The 19,938-nt window shown below is 42.3% G+C and overlaps 1 protein-coding gene across 1 annotated transcript in view; it reads left to right on the forward strand.

Annotated features, from left to right (window-relative positions):
- The first annotated feature begins 15,280 nt into the window (after positions 1-15,280).
- Positions 15,281-19,938, forward strand: part of zc3h15 (zinc finger CCCH-type containing 15) — a 40,883-nt gene continuing 36,225 nt past the window's right edge. The window contains exon 1 of the mRNA XM_059966813.1: positions 15,281-15,458. Within this exon, the coding sequence (XP_059822796.1) occupies positions 15,387-15,458 (72 nt within the window). The 5' untranslated portion in view covers positions 15,281-15,386. The remainder of the gene's footprint in view (positions 15,459-19,938) is intronic.

The following is a 19,938-nucleotide window of genomic DNA, read 5'->3' on the forward strand; positions in this document are numbered from 1 at the left end:
GGAAAAGTGGTTGGCCTCAGGGCTGTTAAAGGCATCGTTACTACAAATGGCAGATTATGTTGCTCTATCATGAAGATGTGGAGTAGCCTCTGCGGTGGGGGGGGGGGGGTGGGGGGGGGGGAGGGGCGGATTACCAGATATGAGGAGACACATCCCAATCCCAAGGGGCAGGTTAGTGACTTTGAACAACTTGTATAACCACTGCCCACAGGGAGCATTCAGCTCTGTCAGCCTGACCAGCCCGCAATTCAGCCAAAACCAAAGGATCCATCACTAACAAACCTGACTGACTAAATTCATGCTTATTAAAAAAAAACAATTGGGAGGCTCCTGAATCCCACTGGTGGGTGGGCAACCTGGGCAAGGACTCCACTGGCACTGATCCAACCTTTTGGCTAAATCCTGCAGTTCAGTGACAGCGTGGTTACGAATGGTGGTCTCAGTGGCGATAGGGAAGACCACTGCAGTTTGATCAAAACACAAAAATACATCTGCAGATGTTGTGAATCAAAGAATATGTACACAACGCTGGAAGAACTCAGCAGGTCAGGCAGCATCCATGAGAAAAGAGTAGCCAATGCTTCCTGATGAAGGGTCTCGGCCTGAAAGGTTGGCTACTCTTTTCTCACGGATGCTGCCTGACATGCTAAGTTTTTCCAGCATTGTGTACATATTCATTGCAGTTTGATTTTGTTTATCGGCATTCTGGCATTCTTCTTTAACTTTTGCGTGTCGCCTCAATTACATTGTTCCTGCTCCCATCCAACTGATCATCATACCCAATATCCCCGTCCCAGGTATCCGGATCCCAATCCTCCTGCAGGACTATAGATTCGATCTTTACCAGATCCACCGTCATACAGCTGTGCTGCATGCAATGTTTTTGCATTACGTTAGTCAATCTAATTGTTTAACTTCAGAAGCCTCTGCACATTCTGGTGCCGTGCATGCCATTTCATTTAGAATAGCATAGTGAGAACTCAAACAGGCCAACCTGAGCTACAGTTGCGTGATTTCCTCAGAGAGCTGGCCTTTCTCAGTATTTAACTGTCGCAACACCGTCATAAAAATCCACCTTACTTGAAGCAGAGATCATAAGACCTTAAGACATAGAAGCAGAACTTGGCCATTTGGCTCATTGAGTCCGCTCCGCCATTCAATCATGGCTGACCCTTTCTTCCCCATCCTCAGCCCCACTCCCTGTAACCTTTGATGCCATGTTCAATTCAGAACCTATCAATCTCTGCCTTAAATACACCCAACGACCTGACCTCCACAGCTGCATATGGTAACAAATTCCACAAATTCACCACCCTCTGGCTAAAGAAATTTCTCCGCATCTCTGTTTTAAATGGACACCCCTCTATCTTGAGGCTGTGCTCTCCACCATAGGAAACGTTCTTTTCATACCTACTCTGTCTAGGCCTTTCGATCACAAGCACAACAAAGTAAATGAAGCCTAATTTATCATCATAAAACAGAAAAGCACAAATAAACCACACTAAATACTACATAGTGAGTTATGACGCTTTCCACAAAGATTTCATGGCTCACGATTCAGAGTCTCCACTTGATTGTTGTTATCACCAGGGGACTTGATTGGTGCAGTTGTCAGGGGAACTCTGAATTCTAACTCACGTAATCATCCTGGGTCCAGTCACAATCCCTCAGACTAGGTGAAGTCCCAAGAACAGAGCAAAAGGTGCCTCAATCAGTAGGGGTTCAATCCACAAGCAGAGCAAGACACACAGTGACAGACAAACTATATGCTCTCATGCAACTCACGTTCATGGACAGAAATCCTGATGCCACCGTACCCGAGTCCAAAAAGAACCTAGCTGCTACTAGCAAACATTTAACAAACCTACAGAGTTTAACTTGTACAGACACTTAGATGCCCCGAGTTCACAAAGAGTTAAAGTGTCTCTTGGAATTGTTCAGACTTTCATCTAATAGTTTTACAAAATTTAATACAGCACACCACAATGAGGATGGAAGAGTGCTGTGAGCTGAGGGCCAGGATCTGACAGCAGATGACTCTACACCATCTGCTCACTGATTTTAAGTTATTCTGTGCCTCTACCATAGTCTCGGACAAACCAAGGTCACAGATGCTGATGTAGGAAAGGTTAAGGTGTGAAACTAGGAAGTCTCAAAATGGTCAGAATGCAGAGACTTATTACAGTCTTAAATTCGACATATCACACAAAATGTAACTTGAAGTGAAAAGTTCAGATTCCACAACTTGCAATGCTGAAACTGATGTTTACTGGCACCACCAGGCTATCGTATCCTGAAGGATATTAGTCACTGTGTGATTTACTCTTAGTTTTTAGCTTATTTGTTTATTGATAGTGCAGAACAGGCTCTTCCAGCGCAACAAGCCTAGCAACCTGTCCACTTATCACTAGCCTAATGACAAGACAATTGACCATGACCAGTTAACCTACTAACTGGTACATTTTTGGATGGTGGGAGGAAACTCACGCACTCATGGTGACAACGTAAAAAGTCATTACAGATAGCGCTGGATTGGAACTCCAGAAACATAGATACATAGAAAACCTACAATACAAGCCCTTCAGCCCACAATGCTGTGCAAATATGTACTTACTTTAGAAATTACCCATAGCCCTCTATTTTTCTAAGCTCCATGTACCTATCCAGGAGTCTCTTAAAAGACCCTATCACTTCCACCTCCACCACAGTCGCCAGCATCCCATTCCACACACTCATCACTCTGCATAAAAAAACTTATCCCTAACATCTCCTCTGTACCTACTTCCAAGCACCTTAAAACTGTGACCTCTCATGCTAGCTATTTCAGCCCTGGGAGAAAGCCTCTGACTATCCACATGATCAATGCCTCTCAACATCTTATACACCTCCATCAAGAACATCCTGAGCTAAAAGTGCCACTTTAACCGCTATGCTACTGTGGTGCCTTGTATAATATGGCTGTTGTAATGTTCCCAGGTCTCCTAAAAAAAATAAACGGGGCAAACCAGTGGGGGCTATTCCCATAATTGGGCTATTCAAAAGCAACAGCTTTAAGCAGCCATAGGCTCAATAGAGGGCAAGCTATTAGTCACTGGGGCAAAATTAACTTGCTAGAGTGAGCAGCTCTCAGGCGGGAAATAAATTAATTTGCTGAAACTGTGGCAAGTTAGACCAGTACCACTTCAGCAAGCCCAGTGAAAGGCTGAAAGGCTGCTGAGGGAATGGTAAATAAAACATTGTATTTAATTTTTGTTTAAAAAATTTTCAGTATATATAGTTAACACCTCCGCTCCCCTCACAGTGAGTTGCTTACAAAGCTGGGCAGGAAATTAAACACCTTCCCAAAAATTCAAATATCATCCAAGCAGGGAGCATTCTTCAGGGTTTTCCATGAGAGAACTTTTATGAAAAGATATTTCCATTTTCAAAGGGCAAATGGAGAGTGGACGAATACCGCCTCCAGAGGCAGCATTCTGATCTTGGTGATTGTCCTTTAAGATCATGATATTCCAGGTTTCTGACTCATACTTTGGAATGGAAGTAACCTTTTCATGATTTCTTTTAATATGGGTGGCCATCATACATCATTGACTTCACAGAGCAAGGTTCTGATGCAGAGGCAAAGAACACACAAGATGGCCAGAGACAAGTCTCTGCTGTGTGGGTTTTATTTCTTGCACATTTCTAGGCACACAATAGGCACTGACCAACGAGCACACTCACTTCTACAAGCACATACATGTGGGCTTATGCATTGGAGCCCTTGCCCAAAGATTCCCACCCATCTTCTCACTCACATCTTCCTTGTATTCCTGATTGCCAGCTCCTGAACTGGGCAGCATATAAGGGCCAATCACAGTCCTTGCCTCTTCAGCCCATTCAAAGTCCTTGGTCCCCCACCACCCAGCTCCAGCCACCAAGCTAATCACACACCCTGATCCTGCCTCCGGCCAAAAATTTAATCCCGTCCCCATCTGCTCATGTACCTAAGCAACTTCCTGGTCTCAGCCACTGGCTGCACATTTGACCCTGTCCCAAGTCCCCACTTCCGGCAGAAAGCCTCACCAGTTGCCAAAGCTCACCTTAGGGACACGGTCTGCAGCATACACTGAATGAAACCCTGAACTGTACTCCACTGTCTCATCTCCAACTAAGGAGCTGGGAGATGAGCCTCCCAGCAGAAGAATGAGACCTGGATAACACTGGTGTGGTTTTCGCAAAAGCACCCCATGACCTTAGAACAGTAAAGATTTACTACCTTCTTACACTTCACCAACTTCCTGATTTAGCAATGCAAACCATATACTTGCCACTATTATAAAAAAGGTGGGAAGTACTGAAAGAATATAGGATTCAGAAGTCCCACTAAATTGTTAGTAAATAGTTAAAATATAGCCTAAAATTGTGGAATATGATTGTGAGTCACTGGTATTTTATCATTTGTGAAGAGTCTGGGACAATTTCAGGCAATGAGTAGAGTAGAATGCGTGGCAAAGTTACAAAGCTTGTGGCAGGAGACAAGAATGATTGCAACTCACCCTAAAGTCCACATCAAGCTATACCGTTTCAATACTGGATGGCTTAATTTGGAATAGTTTCTGCAACTATAACAGAGATACACAACAATCTGTCTCTTTGGTAATACAATAATTTGTAAACCTGTCTTTTCTTTAGAGTCTTGACAATTCAAAACAGTGCAAGTAGATCACAGATGATAACCTTGAAGTAGTAATACATTTAGAAACACCGAAAATAAAACCTGATGTTCACAAATTATCCACCAGAAGCAGGGCAGACCACATAAATCCTAACAAAATGTCCAGTGGATAGTTTATATCGCTTTGTATAATTAAAGTATTTATATAATTATAGCATTTTAATTTTTAAGTGGATATCTTAAAATCAATAAGTTGGTGATTAGATCAAAAACCTTGTCTGGTCTTGAGTCATTAGAACTGAAAATGTGATGAAAATAATTTCAAGTAAGTTATTGACATATTTTCATCATTTCCAGCATATTGAAAAAGGAAACTTTTAGAAGCTGGTTATTGTTTGGTGGTAATCTGAATAGAAAATAAACTGTTAACCATGGCAATGTGTTGCAGGCAGCTTATAAAACTTCTATACTTCTTCAGGACTGGAAAGGAAGTTTGAAGACCTCCTGAAGAAGGATCTCAGCCCAAACTATCAACTGTTTATAGATGCATAGATGCTGCCTGACCTGCTGAGTTCCTCCAGCTTAAGGAGGTTCAGTTTGTCACTGAACACTGACAGACTTCTACAGATGTCCTGTTGAAAGTATCCCGACTAGTTGCACCATGGTCTGGTACAACTGTTCAAATGTGCAAAGATGTAAGAAGCTACAGAGAGTAGTGGACTCTGCCCCATACGTCATGGGCACATCCCTCCACGCCATGGATAGCATCTACAGGAAATGCTGCCTCTATTGGAGTATAAAAGTTGCATTGTTTGCTGTGTAACCAAAACTATGTAGTTAGCTTTGTGTTTGCTATTTGCTATGCATGTATCCAATTTAGTAGGAGAATGAAATCTCTGTATTGTCTCTGTACTGTTGAACACATCAGTGCCAAATAAGAAGATAATGGTGTGTTAATGAGAGGCTAGCTAAGAGATGTAGATTATGTAGTCAGCTTTGTGTTTGCTATTTGCTATGTATGCATCCAATGTAGTAGGACTAAATCTCAAGAATGTAGAAGATAATGGTGTGTCAATGACAGGTAGCTAAGAGATGTAGATTAGAACATGATTAAGTTAATGGGTAGAAACAATAGTGGCTGATGTATTAGTGATATGCAACTGTAGACCGATTGGATATGCTAATACAACTAAACCAGGAGATTGCTATAAAAAATGCTAAGTACAAGGATTGGTGGGCAATCAGCTACTAGCTCAATGACTGTCTCAGCTTTGATTTGCAAATTAAAGTTTAACGCTTCTTGAAGAACCTTCTGCGCCTCCTGGTCGTTTGTAGGGCACGAGAAACCACAACACCTCAAGAAGGCAATACCTATCCTCAAAGATCCACACCACCCAGGCCATGCCTTTTTTTATATAGCTACCAGTGGGCAGGAGGTACAGAAGTCTTAAGTCCCACATCATCTGATTCAAGAATAGTTACTTCACTTCAACTATTCAGTTCTTGAACTATCCGGAAAAATCCCCATTTAGGAACAGTTGGATCACTTAGCACTAAAATGGATCTTGTTTTCTTTTAACACAAGTAACATGCTGGAGGAACTCAGCAGGCCAGGCAGTATTTATGGAAAAGAGTAAACAGTCCACATTTTGGGCCGTGGATTCCTGATGTGCCTGAAGTGTCAACTGTTTACTGTTTTCCATAGATGTTGTCTGGTGTGCTGAGCTCCTCCAGCATTTTGTGTGTATGACTTTGATTTCTAGCACCTGCATTTTTTCTCTTTTTGTTCCAATAATGCTCTTCCTTGTAAAAAAAATTTGTATAATTCATGTTTATGTTTTCCTTGTTAATGCTGCGTAGGTGATGCTATGTGCCTGTGATGTTGCTGCAAGTAAGATTATCATTGCACCTGTGCATACATGTAATTTTGCAAACTTGTACATGTGCATATCACGATAAACTTAAATTTGTCTTTGAGCCTTGGAGTTTCAGTCTGAATTTTTCTACTTAAGTTCTGATGTGGTACTTGAATCAGCACCTTCTCTGTCAGCATTATGAGTGCAAATACTGAGGTCACACTTACATGCAGTAATGACAGAGAGTAAATAATTCTGTTGTGGTGTGTGCAAATTTCAATGTTTGAAGTATGGATACCACAAAAATAATGAAGAAACCATGTAGATTAATGAAGACATTCTGAGGAAATGAGAAATGTTTTCTTGAGAGTGAAACCAGAAAACTATGTGCCTTTTCCCCATTTATCAGACATAGAAGAATGTCTCATTGCTCACTATGGCAGCTTTTAAAATGAGGACAGCTGTAAATTTTGTACATGTATAATATATAAAGCAAACAAATCTTGCACTTTACATATCTACTTGCTGAGTTGGTAGCATTTTTACAATTGAACAAGATGGTATTCATTCAAATGACTTTATAGGAAATGAATGCATAATCACTGAAAGGAGATTCATAGAGCACTACAGCACAGAAACACTCCTTTTGGCCCATCTTCTTTGGGTCAGACTGTTATTCTTCCTACCCCTGTTTGCAACCTTCCGCAGCTTTTTCCAATCCTGTGCATGCCAGACGGTGATGCAACCAGTTAGAATGCTCTCCGCAGTCCATCTGTAGAAATTTGCTAGTCTTTGAAGACCTAGCAAGTCTCCTCAAACACCTGCCATTGTGCCTTCTTTGTATTTGCATCAATACGTTGGATAGATCTTCAGAGATGTTGATACCCAGGAACTTGAGAAATGCTCATCCTTTCCACAGCCAATCCTCAATGAGGACTGGAGTGTGTTTACTCGACTTGCCCTTTCCTGAAGTCAACAATCAATTCCTTGGTCTTGTTGAAGTTGAGGGCAAGGTTGTTGCTGCGACACTGCTCAACCAGATGATCCATCTCACTCCTGTACACCTCCTTGTCACCATCTGAAATTCTGCCAATGATGCACCATCAATAACTCACACTGAGACGTAAGGCGAGATATCGGCTTTTATTGACTGGAAGAAGGAACCAGGAGTGAGTGTCCATCATACTATGTCCTGGAGACTGAGGCCGAGCGTCAAGCCTCAGATCGCCTTTATACAGGGGCCTGTGGGAGGAGCCACAGGAGCAGTCAGCAGGGGGCGTGTCCAGACAGGCACATAGTTCACCACAGCCAACAATACTTGTGACATCGGCAAATTTATAGATGGTGTTTGAGCTGTGCCTAGCTACGTGGTCATGGGTGCAGAGGGAGTAGAGCAGTGGGCTAAGCTCACATCCTTGAGGTGCGCCAGTGTTGATTATCAGCAAGGAGGAGATGTAATTTCTGCTCTGCACTGACAGTGATCTCCTGATGAAGAAGTCATAGATCCATTTGCAGAGGGAGGAACAAGAGGCCCAGGTATTGGAGCTTGTTGATTAGTACTGAGGGAATTGAGTGCTGATCTGTAATCAATAAACAACAGCCTGATGTAGGTATTACTACTGTCCAGGTGATCCAAGGAGAGTGGAGAACTGCTGTAGCCCCATTGTGGCAATAGGCAAATTGCAGTGGGTTCAGGTCCTTGTTTAGGTAAGAGTTGATTCTGGCCATGACCAACCTCTCAAAGCACTTCATCACAGTAGATGTAAGTGCTACTGGACAATAGTCTTTGAGGCAGTTCACCCTGCTCCTCTTGGGCATTGGTATAATTGTTGCCCTTTTGAAGCAGATGGGAACCTCTGACTGCAACAGTAAGATATTGAAGATGTCCTTGTACACTCCCACAAGTTGATTGGCACAGGTTTTCAATGCCCTGTCAGGTACACCATCAGGGCCTGACGCCTTGTGAGCGTTCATCCCTCATGAAAGATGTTCTGATGTCAGCCTCTGAGACAGAGATCGCAGGGTCACCAGATGCTGCAAGAATTCTCATAGCTGTCGTTTTATTCCACCTTTCAAGGTGTGCAACTCATCTTGGAGTGAAGCATCATAGCCATTCATGATGTTAGGTTTCTCCTTGTATGAAGTAATAGCCTGCAAACCCTGCCAGAGCTGACGTGCATCTGATTCTGTCTCTAACTTTAATTCACTCTTAAAATCGCATTCCTTAGGTTGTACCTGGAAGTCTTGTATAGTCCTGGATCACTGATCTTGAATGCCATGATCTAGCATTCAGCAGACTATGAATCTCCTGGTTCATCCATAACTTTAGGTTTGGCTATGTCCAGTACTTCCTTGAAGGCACACAGTCACCCACACAAGTCTTGATAAATTCAGTAACAACTATTTATTCAGATTCGAAGACGAATCCCTGAATATTGTCCATTCCATAGAATTAAAGCAGTCCTGTAAGTGCTCCTACATCTTCTTTGCTATGGTGTTTAGTCTCTGCCTATATGCAGGGAGTAGAAGTACAGCCAGGTGATCGGACTTTCCAAAGTGTGAGTGTAGGTTGACATGGTAAGCGTTCTTGGAAGTGTTATTACCACGGTCAAGTATGTTGGCTCCTCTGGTTCCAAAGGTGACATGTTGGTGGTAGTTGTTCAGAGACTTCTTCAAGCTGTCCTGGTTGAAATCTCGGCAATGATAAGGAGGATAGTGCTATTGAATTTAAAGGGTAGTACATTCAGTTTGTCTGGCACTTTTAGTTGTCACTTATTGCCATGTCTGAATGTTGTCCAGGTCTTCCTGAATGCAATTGAGGACTTCTTAATTTTTGATAAGTTGTAAAAACAATTGAACGTTTGCATCATCAGCAGATATATCACTTTTGACCCTATAATGGGAGGAAGATAGTTGGTAAAAGCAACTTCAGCTGAGCCTAGGACATGTTACTGAGGTATCACTGCTGGTCCTGGCTTGACTAAAAGGTAACAACTAGAGTCTGACTGTCATAGACTGCATGATGATATAACCATAAGCAGCTTCCTCTGTGTAATTAATGACTCCAGGAGTGTCTTCCTTTGATGCACACTTCCCTCGATTTACCAGGAGATCTTGATGCACCACTCATTAAATACTGCTTTGATGTGTACAGCAGTCAGTTCCACTTCATCTCACTTTGGAATACAGCTCTTTGATTCATGTAAGGGCCAATCTGTGAGAAGGTCTGGAGGCAGATAATGCAGTAAAATTCAGCAATGAACAAGTCATGAGAGAATGAATGCTGCTTGACAGCACTGTTGATGACACCTTCCATCATTTGGCAGATGGTTGAAAGTAGACCAGTTTGAGAATAGCTAGTTGTGTTGGATTTGTCCTGAAATTTGTGAGCAGAATTAGATCTTGGGTAGATGCCAGCCCTATAACTGTAATAGAAAATCTTGGATAGGGACATGACTAGCCCTGCAGCATGTGTTCAGTACTTCAGTTTTAATGTTCCCATACTCTATTCCATGTTTTTAATTGGTTCTTAGTTTCATGTGGAGTGTTTTGATTGGCTTAAACTGATATTTGTGACAGTAAGAATCCCAAGAAAAAGTCAAGATGGATCATAGATTCATAGAGTTGTAAAGCAGTGAAACAAACCCTTCAGTACAACTCATCCATGCGAGGTGCCTTTCTGAGTTAGTCCCAGTTAGCTGCATTTGGTTCATGTCCCTCTACTGTCATGGTGTGCTCTCGGAGGACGAGACCCATACAGAGGAATGGCTGGCTTTCTCTGTCATGGGGGGGAGGTGGTCGCAGGCACTGACTCAAACCAGAAGCTGTGGAAGACAGGCTCACAACTTGACCCAGGAGCGGAGGAAAGCCAGAATCCCCAGGAAGAAATAAAAGCAAGAGGTTAGATGTAGGGATATCAACAGAGCCTCGGAGGAGCAACTGAGCAACACCGTGGGGCAGATCATTCTCTCCAGCACAACGACTCTACTTAGGCACTAAACAAAAGTCCTTTAAATGCAGGAAACACATGCCAGTTGTGATTCTTAACAAGATTTAACTCAAAGCACAAGGGTTTAAAGGCTCTAGTTAAGGTAACAATTTTAATAAACACAGGTGCTCAAAAATCCAAGAAGATCAACACTCTATGGCAAGCTACAGGGCTCATGACATCTACCTTTTTTAATCTGTGAACCTGTTGAAATGTCTTTTAAGTCATGCAATTATACTTGCCTCTACCACTTCCTCTGGCTGTTTGTTTCACACTCACAAAAGAGACTGTAACTGTCCATCTTATCTTATCAAGGTTTTATAAGCCTCCATAGGGTCAATAAACAATAGACAATAGGTGCAGAAGTAGACCATTCGGCCCCTTGAGTCTGCACCACCATTCTGAGATCATGGCTGATCATTCACTATCAATACCCAGTCCCTGCCTTGTCCCCATATCCCTTGATTCCCCTATTCTTCAGATATCTATCTAGCTCCTTCTCGAAAGCATCCAGAGAATTGGCCTCCACCGTCTTCCGAGGCAGTGCATTCCACACCTCCACAACTCTCTGGGAGAAGAAGCTCTTCCTCAACTCTGTTTTAAATAACTGACCTCTTATTCTCAATCCATGCCCTCTGGTACTGGACTCTCCCAACATCTGGAACATATTTCCTGCCGCAATCCTATCAAATCCTTTAATTATCTTAAACGTTTCAATCAGATCCCTTCTCAATCTCCTCAATTCCAGCGTATACATGCCCAATCTCTCTGCGTAAGACAGCCCTGCCATCCCAGGAATCAACCTAGTGAATCTACGCTGCACTTCCTCAATTGCCAGAATGTCCTTCTTTAAACCTGGAGACCAAAACTGTACACAATATTCCAGGTGTGGTCTCACCAGGGCCCTGTACAAATGCAAAAGGACATCCTTGCTCTTGTACTCAATTCCCCTTGTAATAAAGGCCAACATTCCATTTGCCCTCTTCACTGCCTGTTGCACTTGCTCATTCACCTTTATTGACTGATGAACTAGGACTCCTAGGTCTCTTTGCATTTCTCCCTTACCTAACTCTACACAGTTCAGACAATACTCTGCCCTCTTGTTCCTGCTTCCAAAGTGGATAACTTCACATTTATTCACATTGAATGACATCTGCCAAGTATCTGCCCACTCACCCAGCCTATCCAAGTCTCCCTGTATTCTCCTAACGTCCTCTTCGCATGTCACACTGCCACCCAGTTTAGTATCGTCAGCAAACTTGCTGATATAGTTTTCAATGCCCTCATCTAAATCGTTGAAATAAATCGTAAAGAGCTGTGGTCCCAATACAGAGCCCTGTGGTACCCCACTAGTCACCTCCAGCCAGTCCGAGAAACACCCATTCACTGCTACCCTTTGCTTTCTATCTGCCAACCAGTTTTCTATCCATGTTGAAACCCTGCCCCCAATGCCATGAGCTCTGATTTTACTCACCAATCTCCTATGTGGCACCTTATTGAATGCCTTCTGAAAAACTAGGTACACAACATCCACTGGCTTACCCTCGTTTAACATCCTTGTTACACCCTCAAAAAACTCCAACAGATTAGTCAAGCATGATTTGCCCTTGGTAAATCCATGCTGGCTCGGCCTAATCCTATTTCTGCCATCAAGATGTGCCACTATTTCGTCCTTAATAATGGACTCAAGCATCTTCCCCACGACTGACGTTAGGCTAACAGGGTGATAGTTCTCCGTTTTCTCCTTCCCTCCCTTCTTGAGAAGTGGGATAACATTAGCCACTCTCCAATCTTCAGGAACTGATCCTGAATCTAAGGAACATTGGAAAATGATTACCAATGCATCCGCAATTTCCTGAGCCACCTCTTTTAGAACCCTCGGATACAGACCATCTGGACCCGGGGATTTATTAGCCTTCAGTCCTACCAGTCTACTCATCACAGTTTCTTTCCTAATGTCAATCTGTCTCAATTCCTCTGATATCTTATGACCCTGGCCCATCCATACATCTGGGAGATTGCTTGTGTCCTCCCTGGTGAAGACAGATCTAAAGTACGCATTAAATTCTGTTGCCATTTCCCTGTTTCCCATAACAATTTCTCCCAATTCATTCGTCAAGAGGCCAACAATGTTCTTAACTATCTTCTTTCTCTTCACATAGCTAAACAAGCTTTTGCTATCCCCTTTTATATTCCTGGCTAGACTGAGCTCATACCTGATTTTTTCTCTCTGTATTGCTTTTTTAGTTAAGATCTGCTGTTCCTTAAAACTTTCCCAATCATCTGTATTCCCACTCATCCTAGCCTTGTCATACTTCTTTTTCTTTAATGCTATACAATCTCTGACTTCCTTTGTCAACCACTGTGGCCCCTTCCCCCTCTTTGAATCCCTCCTTCTCATTGGAATGAACTGCTTTTGCATCTTTTGTATTATCCCCAAGAATATCTGCCACTGCTGATCCACTGTCTTTCCTGGGGTCATCCCCACCCCAGCCTCTTTTACTCCAGGGAAAATAATCCCAGCCTATCCAATCTCTCCTCTCCTTCCAGTCACAGTAACATCCCTGTGAAACTTTTCACCATCTCTCTAGCTGAATCACATCCTTCCTATCGTGACCAAAACAGCACACAATACTCCAAGAACAGGCTCACCGATTTTTTGTGCCCCAGATCCTGTGTCCCATCCACTGAAGGGATAATGAAGTCACAGCCAGGGATGGGGAAGTGGGAGGAACTGGAAGAATGGAGGGAGATGGGATCAGAAGAAAGTGATAGGGAAGAAAGATCTGGAGAGATATTGAACTTTTGAGATGCTGAGGTTTGTGATTTATGATACCTGAAAGGAAGGAAATGTTCAAAGTTCAAAAGTTTGAGGTAAATTTATTTTCAAAGTATATATGTCTCTTATATACAAACCTGAGATTCATTTTCTTCCAGACATACTCAATAAATCTATAGGATAAAAACCATAATAGAAACAATGAAAGACCTTCACCAACTTGAGCGTTCAACCAGAGTGCAAAAGACAACAAACTGCAACAAACTGTGCAGATACAAAAAGAAAGCTATGACAATAAGCAATAAATGTTATTTGTTGCTAAAAATGAATGTGGTGAAAGAACAAGTGGATCCACCAACAAGGAGAGCTTTGAGATTGAGTAAATCAATACTATTGCATAGCTAATTCAAGAGTGACAATATGTAGAGACATGCTGGATGGAAGGATGCAGTGTAAACAGTGACTTGAAGAAACACTGGATTGTTTGAACTTGCTTGTGATTTGGTGGGATCTGAAATGTGAAAAATAGAATTTCAGATGGAACCAATGTAGAATCAGAAGGAGCTGCAGGCATTTGCTGACAAAAAGAGATATGGTTGTGGGAATGAGTTTTCATTAACACCTTGTCACTGAGAGTGAGAAGTACAGGGTATATCCCAGTTATGGCATAGTTCCATTCCTGTGAACTGTTTGTATGTATGGACTCTACACAAGTCAGACGTTTTTAAGCTGGGGAGGACCGAAACAGGCCCTTTAACCACTGTCCATGCTGACCATCAAGGTCTGATCTTAAAGCAATCATATTTTTCCCCCCCACTAAAGTTGAACAAGGCAAAAATGGCACATTTGACACTCATGGAAGAGATAAGACAGTAAATTCAAAGGTGATTTTTTAAATTGCAGATACTGGAAATTTGAATTAAACATAGGAAACACTGTAAAAATTCAGATCAGGCAGCACCCATTGAAAGAAGTAATTCGATCTTTGCTGCTACTACCTCTTCCACAGCAGCTACCTAGCCGAACCTTGGTGAAAAAGCCCCATCAATGTTTCAGATATCCTCAGCATTGCTTTCAATTTGATTCCCTCACTGTTCAAACATATTATCCCACCGTGGCCAAGTCTTGGCTTTGCAGATGCATCCTGAAGTCCCTAAGAATTTCTTCCTGTTCATTCCTTTAACTGACAGCTTTTGGCACTGGGCTTGTTCTCGATCAAAGAAGATATAATATAGTGTTAATGGTAAGACTCTTGGCAGTGTGGAGGATCAGAGTGATCTTGGGGTCTGAGTCCATAGCACACTCAGTTGCTGCGCAGGTTGACTCTGTGGTTAAGAAAGCATAAGGTCCATTGGCCTTCATCATTCGTGGGATCGAGTTCAGGAACTGAGAGGTGATATTTCACATATATAGGACACTGGTCAGACCCCACTTGGAGTACTGCGCTCAATTCTGGTCACCTCACTACAGGAAGGATGTGATAACCATAGAAAGGGTGCAGAGGAGATTTACAAGGATGTTGCCCGGTTTGGGGAGCATGCCGTATGAGAATAGGTTGAGTGAACTCGGCCTTTACTCCTTGGAGCGACGGAGGATGAAAGATGACCTGATAAGAGGTGTATAAGATGATGAGAGGCATTGATCTCGTGGATAGTCAGAGGGTTTTTTTCCCCCCAGGGATGAAATGGCTAGCACGAGAGGGCACAGTTTTAAGGTGTTTGGAAGTAGGTACAGAGGAGATGTCAGGGGTAAGTTTTTTTACGCAGAGAGTGGAGCGTCCGTGGAATGGGCTGCCGGTGGATACAACCGGGTCTTTTAAGAGACTCCTGGATAGGTACATGGAGGGGTGTGGGTAACCCTGTGTAATTTCTCCGGTAAGCACGTGTTCGGCACAGCTCTGCCACACACACTCACACAGCCCGGAACTGGAGCCGACCCTTCGCGCCTGCGCAGTGCTGCCCGCCGGTTCCGCCTCTCTCATTGTCGTTGCCAGGGCGTCCGCGCGAGCTGGTTTTACCCAGAAGGCGGCGCGAGGACGGTGCGTGCGAGGAGCATCGAGTTTGACGGCGGCCGAGGAGCGAGCGAGGCAGCGGTAGACACAGTGACATGCCCCCTAAGAAATCGTCCAACCAACCCAGCAAGAAGACCGAGCAGAAGAAGAAGGAGAAGGTTATAGAGGTGAGCGGAGGCGGGCTGGGGAACGGAGCCTAGTGTAGGCCCGGAAGCCGGGGTCTGGGAACACGGGAGGTAGGGAATGTGTGCCGGCCGGAAGTCGCGGTGGAGTCCTGGCCCAAACCGGCCTCCTACACCCGGCATGTGCGTGTCTGGGAGGGTCGGCGCTGTTCCCGCTTCTCACCCCGCCGCCCCCCGAGGCCATGCGGTTGGAAATGGGCCGAGCTCCGGGGATGCATGGTCTGTTGGCTCCTCCTCCCCCCAGCTACCGGGTTGGGCCTTTTCCTTCCCAGGCAACCCTGTGTGGCTTTTGTCGGTAAATCGCATCCGAAATCAGGGCTGGTTTGTTGCAAAATATCACTTCGCCTAGGGTCTGTTTTATTGCGTTGCTCTTTTAATTTGTTGTTGACCTGTGACCAACTTAGTAAATGTTTCTTTGCTTACACCTCAGTAATGAAACAGGGCCGTACTTTTGATATTGCAACTCATTTGGTAGCATAGTAATTCCTCCGTACTGAACTGCCATCCAGGTTCGGAGGAAGGAATCAAATTTAGGAAAAGATTGAGGATTTGGGGGACAGAAGTTCACAGCATGTAACCAAATGACAGCTCTGCACTGCTATCATTGATAGCAGTGTATAAGGGAGAAGGGGTATTTCAGCGGACTGAATGAGAATTGCGAAATGTGCAACGGAGCGTGTATCAGGCTGAGGGGCTTGAATTCTGAACATATATTTGTTTTTGTAAAACACACAATTTTAAAATACTGTTAAGTTCCAAAAGTGTATAACAGGCAACTTTAGAGGCTTGATGCTTTTGTGATGGAAAAAATGGCCATTTGAGTTTATATAAAATCATTTTCCCACTAAGATCTGAGGATGTGGTTGATCTGCTTCATTGCGTCCTCCTGACTTTCCCTATATTTGTAATATTTTACATTTTACAGGAAACTGTCTGATTTAGAACTATTGAGCCCACTGCCAAATAGAAGAGAATTCTGAAAGAAATCTAAATTCACTTTTGAAATGTCTAATTTTAAGTTGAAATTTCCAACATTGGAAGTTTTCTACTTGAGCTTACTCTTTCGTTTTGAAAATGTCAACATAATCTCTCTTCCTGAAATTTAAGAAATGCTGTCAAAGATAACATGATGCAGAATTCTCATCCTGTAAAAATATTCACTTTTTTCTCTTATTTTAATGATCCCCAGGTTCTACACAAGTGTTTATAGCTTTTTTTTTTGGTTAAGAAGTGGTCTAGTTTAGCTTTTAGGGCCCTGGAGAGGGTCTTCTCTGTGGTCTATATTGACATTTATTTGTCATGTTTATGGCCTTTAATCATTTTCATTTAGTGCATTCTCACAAGCTGACATTGCTGCCTGTCTTTGTTATTGTTAAACTTGAACTTGTGATTCTCCAGCCCATCTTCTGACTTGTGAATAAATTCATCTGTTGCTGCCCTAACACAAATCATTGTCAAGTGCCGTAAGTCTCATTCTGTGAATTAGTATATCTGTCCATTATCCCAACTTTTATACCTGATGTTCAAACAGTTTCTCAATCAGGATAACAATATGATATTGAACTTTAGGGTATAGTGACTTAATGATTTCTAGATTTCTGTATCAATACCCATGGGTGTGTCCTACTTACTCATTGATTATTAAAATAAAAATCTGCTCACTTTTGAATATGTTGAGGGTGCAAATAGTCTAGCTTGAGGAAAAGAGGTGATATTAGAGCAAGCAAGCTGAATCAGTCGAGAAATGTTTGTACTTGCTTAGAATCTGACATGTCTGTGTTTGTTACTGTTAGCGTCGTTATGATGTGGTAGGCCAAAGATGAATCTTGAAGGTGTTCGCACAGGTGGATAGTAAAGCTACAATCTGAAAGTAAAGTGTTGTTTACAAGCTGCAGTTTTTCTTCACAGAGCTAGAAAAGTTCCAGAGTTGTGTAATAAGGTTTGTGACTTGTTTATGCAGTTATGATGTTGACTCCCATTCTCTCAGTTTTGCAGAAAGATCTAAAACAGTCTTACTGGGCCAAATCTGTCAATGGCAGTGATTTTTCAGTTGTGAACGAAGGCCAAAGTTTGAGCAAATCTGGGTCTAAATTACAGTTGGGATTGCTTAAGCAAGTGAGATCTTGTAAAAGGGCAATTTAAACCGTAAGATATGAAATATCCGCTCCAGAGAAATTGTGGCATTGTATGATCAAATTTTTATGGAGTTGTGAACAATGATCCATGATTTAAAGTGATGAAATTAAACCACTTATTTCCATGCAGAGGCTGATGGAGTTCTTTGAGGAGTGATTGGAGAGGTAGACAAAATCTTTGAGATCATATGAAAAAGGCTTTTAAAAAAATTGGGTTTAAAACATATTGTTTGGTGAGGTTTCAAGCAAAATGTGTGGTTTGTAGGCTAAGAAGCCCAGAGATAGGGCATGAGCCCATAGTCATCTCAATTTCTTGATTAAAGCATTGAGGAAGATTGAAATCAAAGAGGATGAGAGCAGAAAGCGAGCAGGTGCGCCATCTGCCAGCGTATGTCCAACTCTTCCTCAATGCTGCTGAGGAATGTGCCTGCATTCGACCGGACTCTCTCCTCCCCGAATGCTGCCAGTGTCTTGGGCAAGGTTTCATTGATGTGGCTTTGACTCTAGATGATGTTATGATATGTTTCTGCTTACTCCCTTTTTTATTGCTAATTTGTGTGATTTTGATTGGGCAAACTGGCTCTGAAGCCTGCAGTCAACGAATAATATAGCGCTAAATGGAACTGAATGAAAATTCTCGGCCGTTTCTGTGACTTTGTGGTTTGATGTGCTCACTAATTTTATGCCTTTTACATAATTTTTTTTGGCATGTTAGGGGTTTGATGTTTTTCTTTGAATGGGTTGCACGGTTTTCTTTGTTCCATGGCTGTCTGTGGGAAAACAAATCTCGGGGTTGTATACTGCCTACATATTTTGATAATAAATATATTTTGAATCTTGAATCTGTTGTTGTGAAGGCCAAATTGCCACACAGTAAATCAGCAAAAGTTAGACAGTCATGCATGTTTAGTCCTGAGCATTTTGTGACTAAGCAAACAGTCTAATTGGTGGGTGCATGGTGCTATTGATATTCATATTGTACAGGTCAGATCTTTGTATATTGCTTTTCATGACAGTTGTAGTGCTGCCAGTTTTTGCACACAATGCTTCTGAAGTGGCAATGTCCGATTACTTTTTTTTTTAATTAGTGGTGATATTAGCCAAGATGTCTAGGATTATTCCTTTGATCTTCAGAATAATGCTATGATGAACAGCACTATTCTGAACAGGTGATGAATCAGCATGTAGGCGGGAGATTGAAAATCTGGCTGAATGGTGCCACAACAATAATCTTGCACTCAACATCAGCAAAACCAAAGAGCTGATTATAGACTTCAGGAGAAAGAAACCAGAGGTCCATGAGGCTGTCCTCATTAGAGGTGGAGAGGGTTAGCAACTTTAAATTCCTATGTATTATTGTTTCAAAGCTCAGCACACAAGTTCAATTATGTAGAAAGCAGAGCACTGCCTCTACTTAGATGTTTGCGAAGATTTGACCTGTCATCTAAAACTCCAACAAACTTCTATAGATGTGTGTTGGAGAGTATTCTGATTGGTTGTGTCATGGCCTGCTGTGGACGTATCCCAGTCTATCACAGGTAAAGCCCTCCCCACCATTGAATACAGCTGCAAGGGGCAATGTCACAATAAGGTACCATCTATCAAGAACCCCCACCATCCAGGCCATGTTCTATTTTTACTGCTGCTATTAGGGAGAAGGAACAGGAGCCTTGGGTCCCACACCACCAGGTTCAGGAATAGTTATTTCCCCATTACCATTAGGCTCTTGAACCAGACTGGATAACTTCACTCACTCAAACACTGAACTAATTCCACAATCTACTGACTCACCTTCATGGACTCTCCAACTCATTCTCAATATTTACTACTTCCATTTATTTATTATTATGCTTGTTTAGTATTTTCACAATTTGTTCTCTTCTGCATTGTCTTTTTGTCCATCTTTGTCTACAGATTTTTATTGATTCTGTTGTGTTTTTAGTAAGTACTGTAAATGTCTGCAAGAAAATGAATCTCAGAGTAGTATATGGTGACATAAACATACTTTGATAATAAGTTTGCTTTGAACTTTTGGATGAGGTCTTATAGGTATACCCGAAAGGGGAACCTTAGGTTGGCTTTAAATCTAAAAGAAGATCATTTTTTCCAGTATGTTGTGAGTATCCACTTAGATTCTTGTGTTCAAATCCTTGGGGTAGTTTATTAAGCATTTTTTTTCCTAAGTTACTGAAATTCTTAATGTCTTGAGTTTTTCACTTGTTTGTGACGATTCAATTTTGTAATCTGCCTCAGGTACTTTTGAGTTATCTATGTTCAATTATCTCTAAATTCATTGTGCTTGAAAAAGTTCTTCAGGTTACATGATTTAG

The sequence above is a fragment of the Hypanus sabinus genome, chromosome 4, assembly GCF_030144855.1.
Source record: "Hypanus sabinus isolate sHypSab1 chromosome 4, sHypSab1.hap1, whole genome shotgun sequence".
Classification (NCBI taxonomy): Eukaryota; Metazoa; Chordata; class Chondrichthyes; order Myliobatiformes; family Dasyatidae; genus Hypanus; species Hypanus sabinus.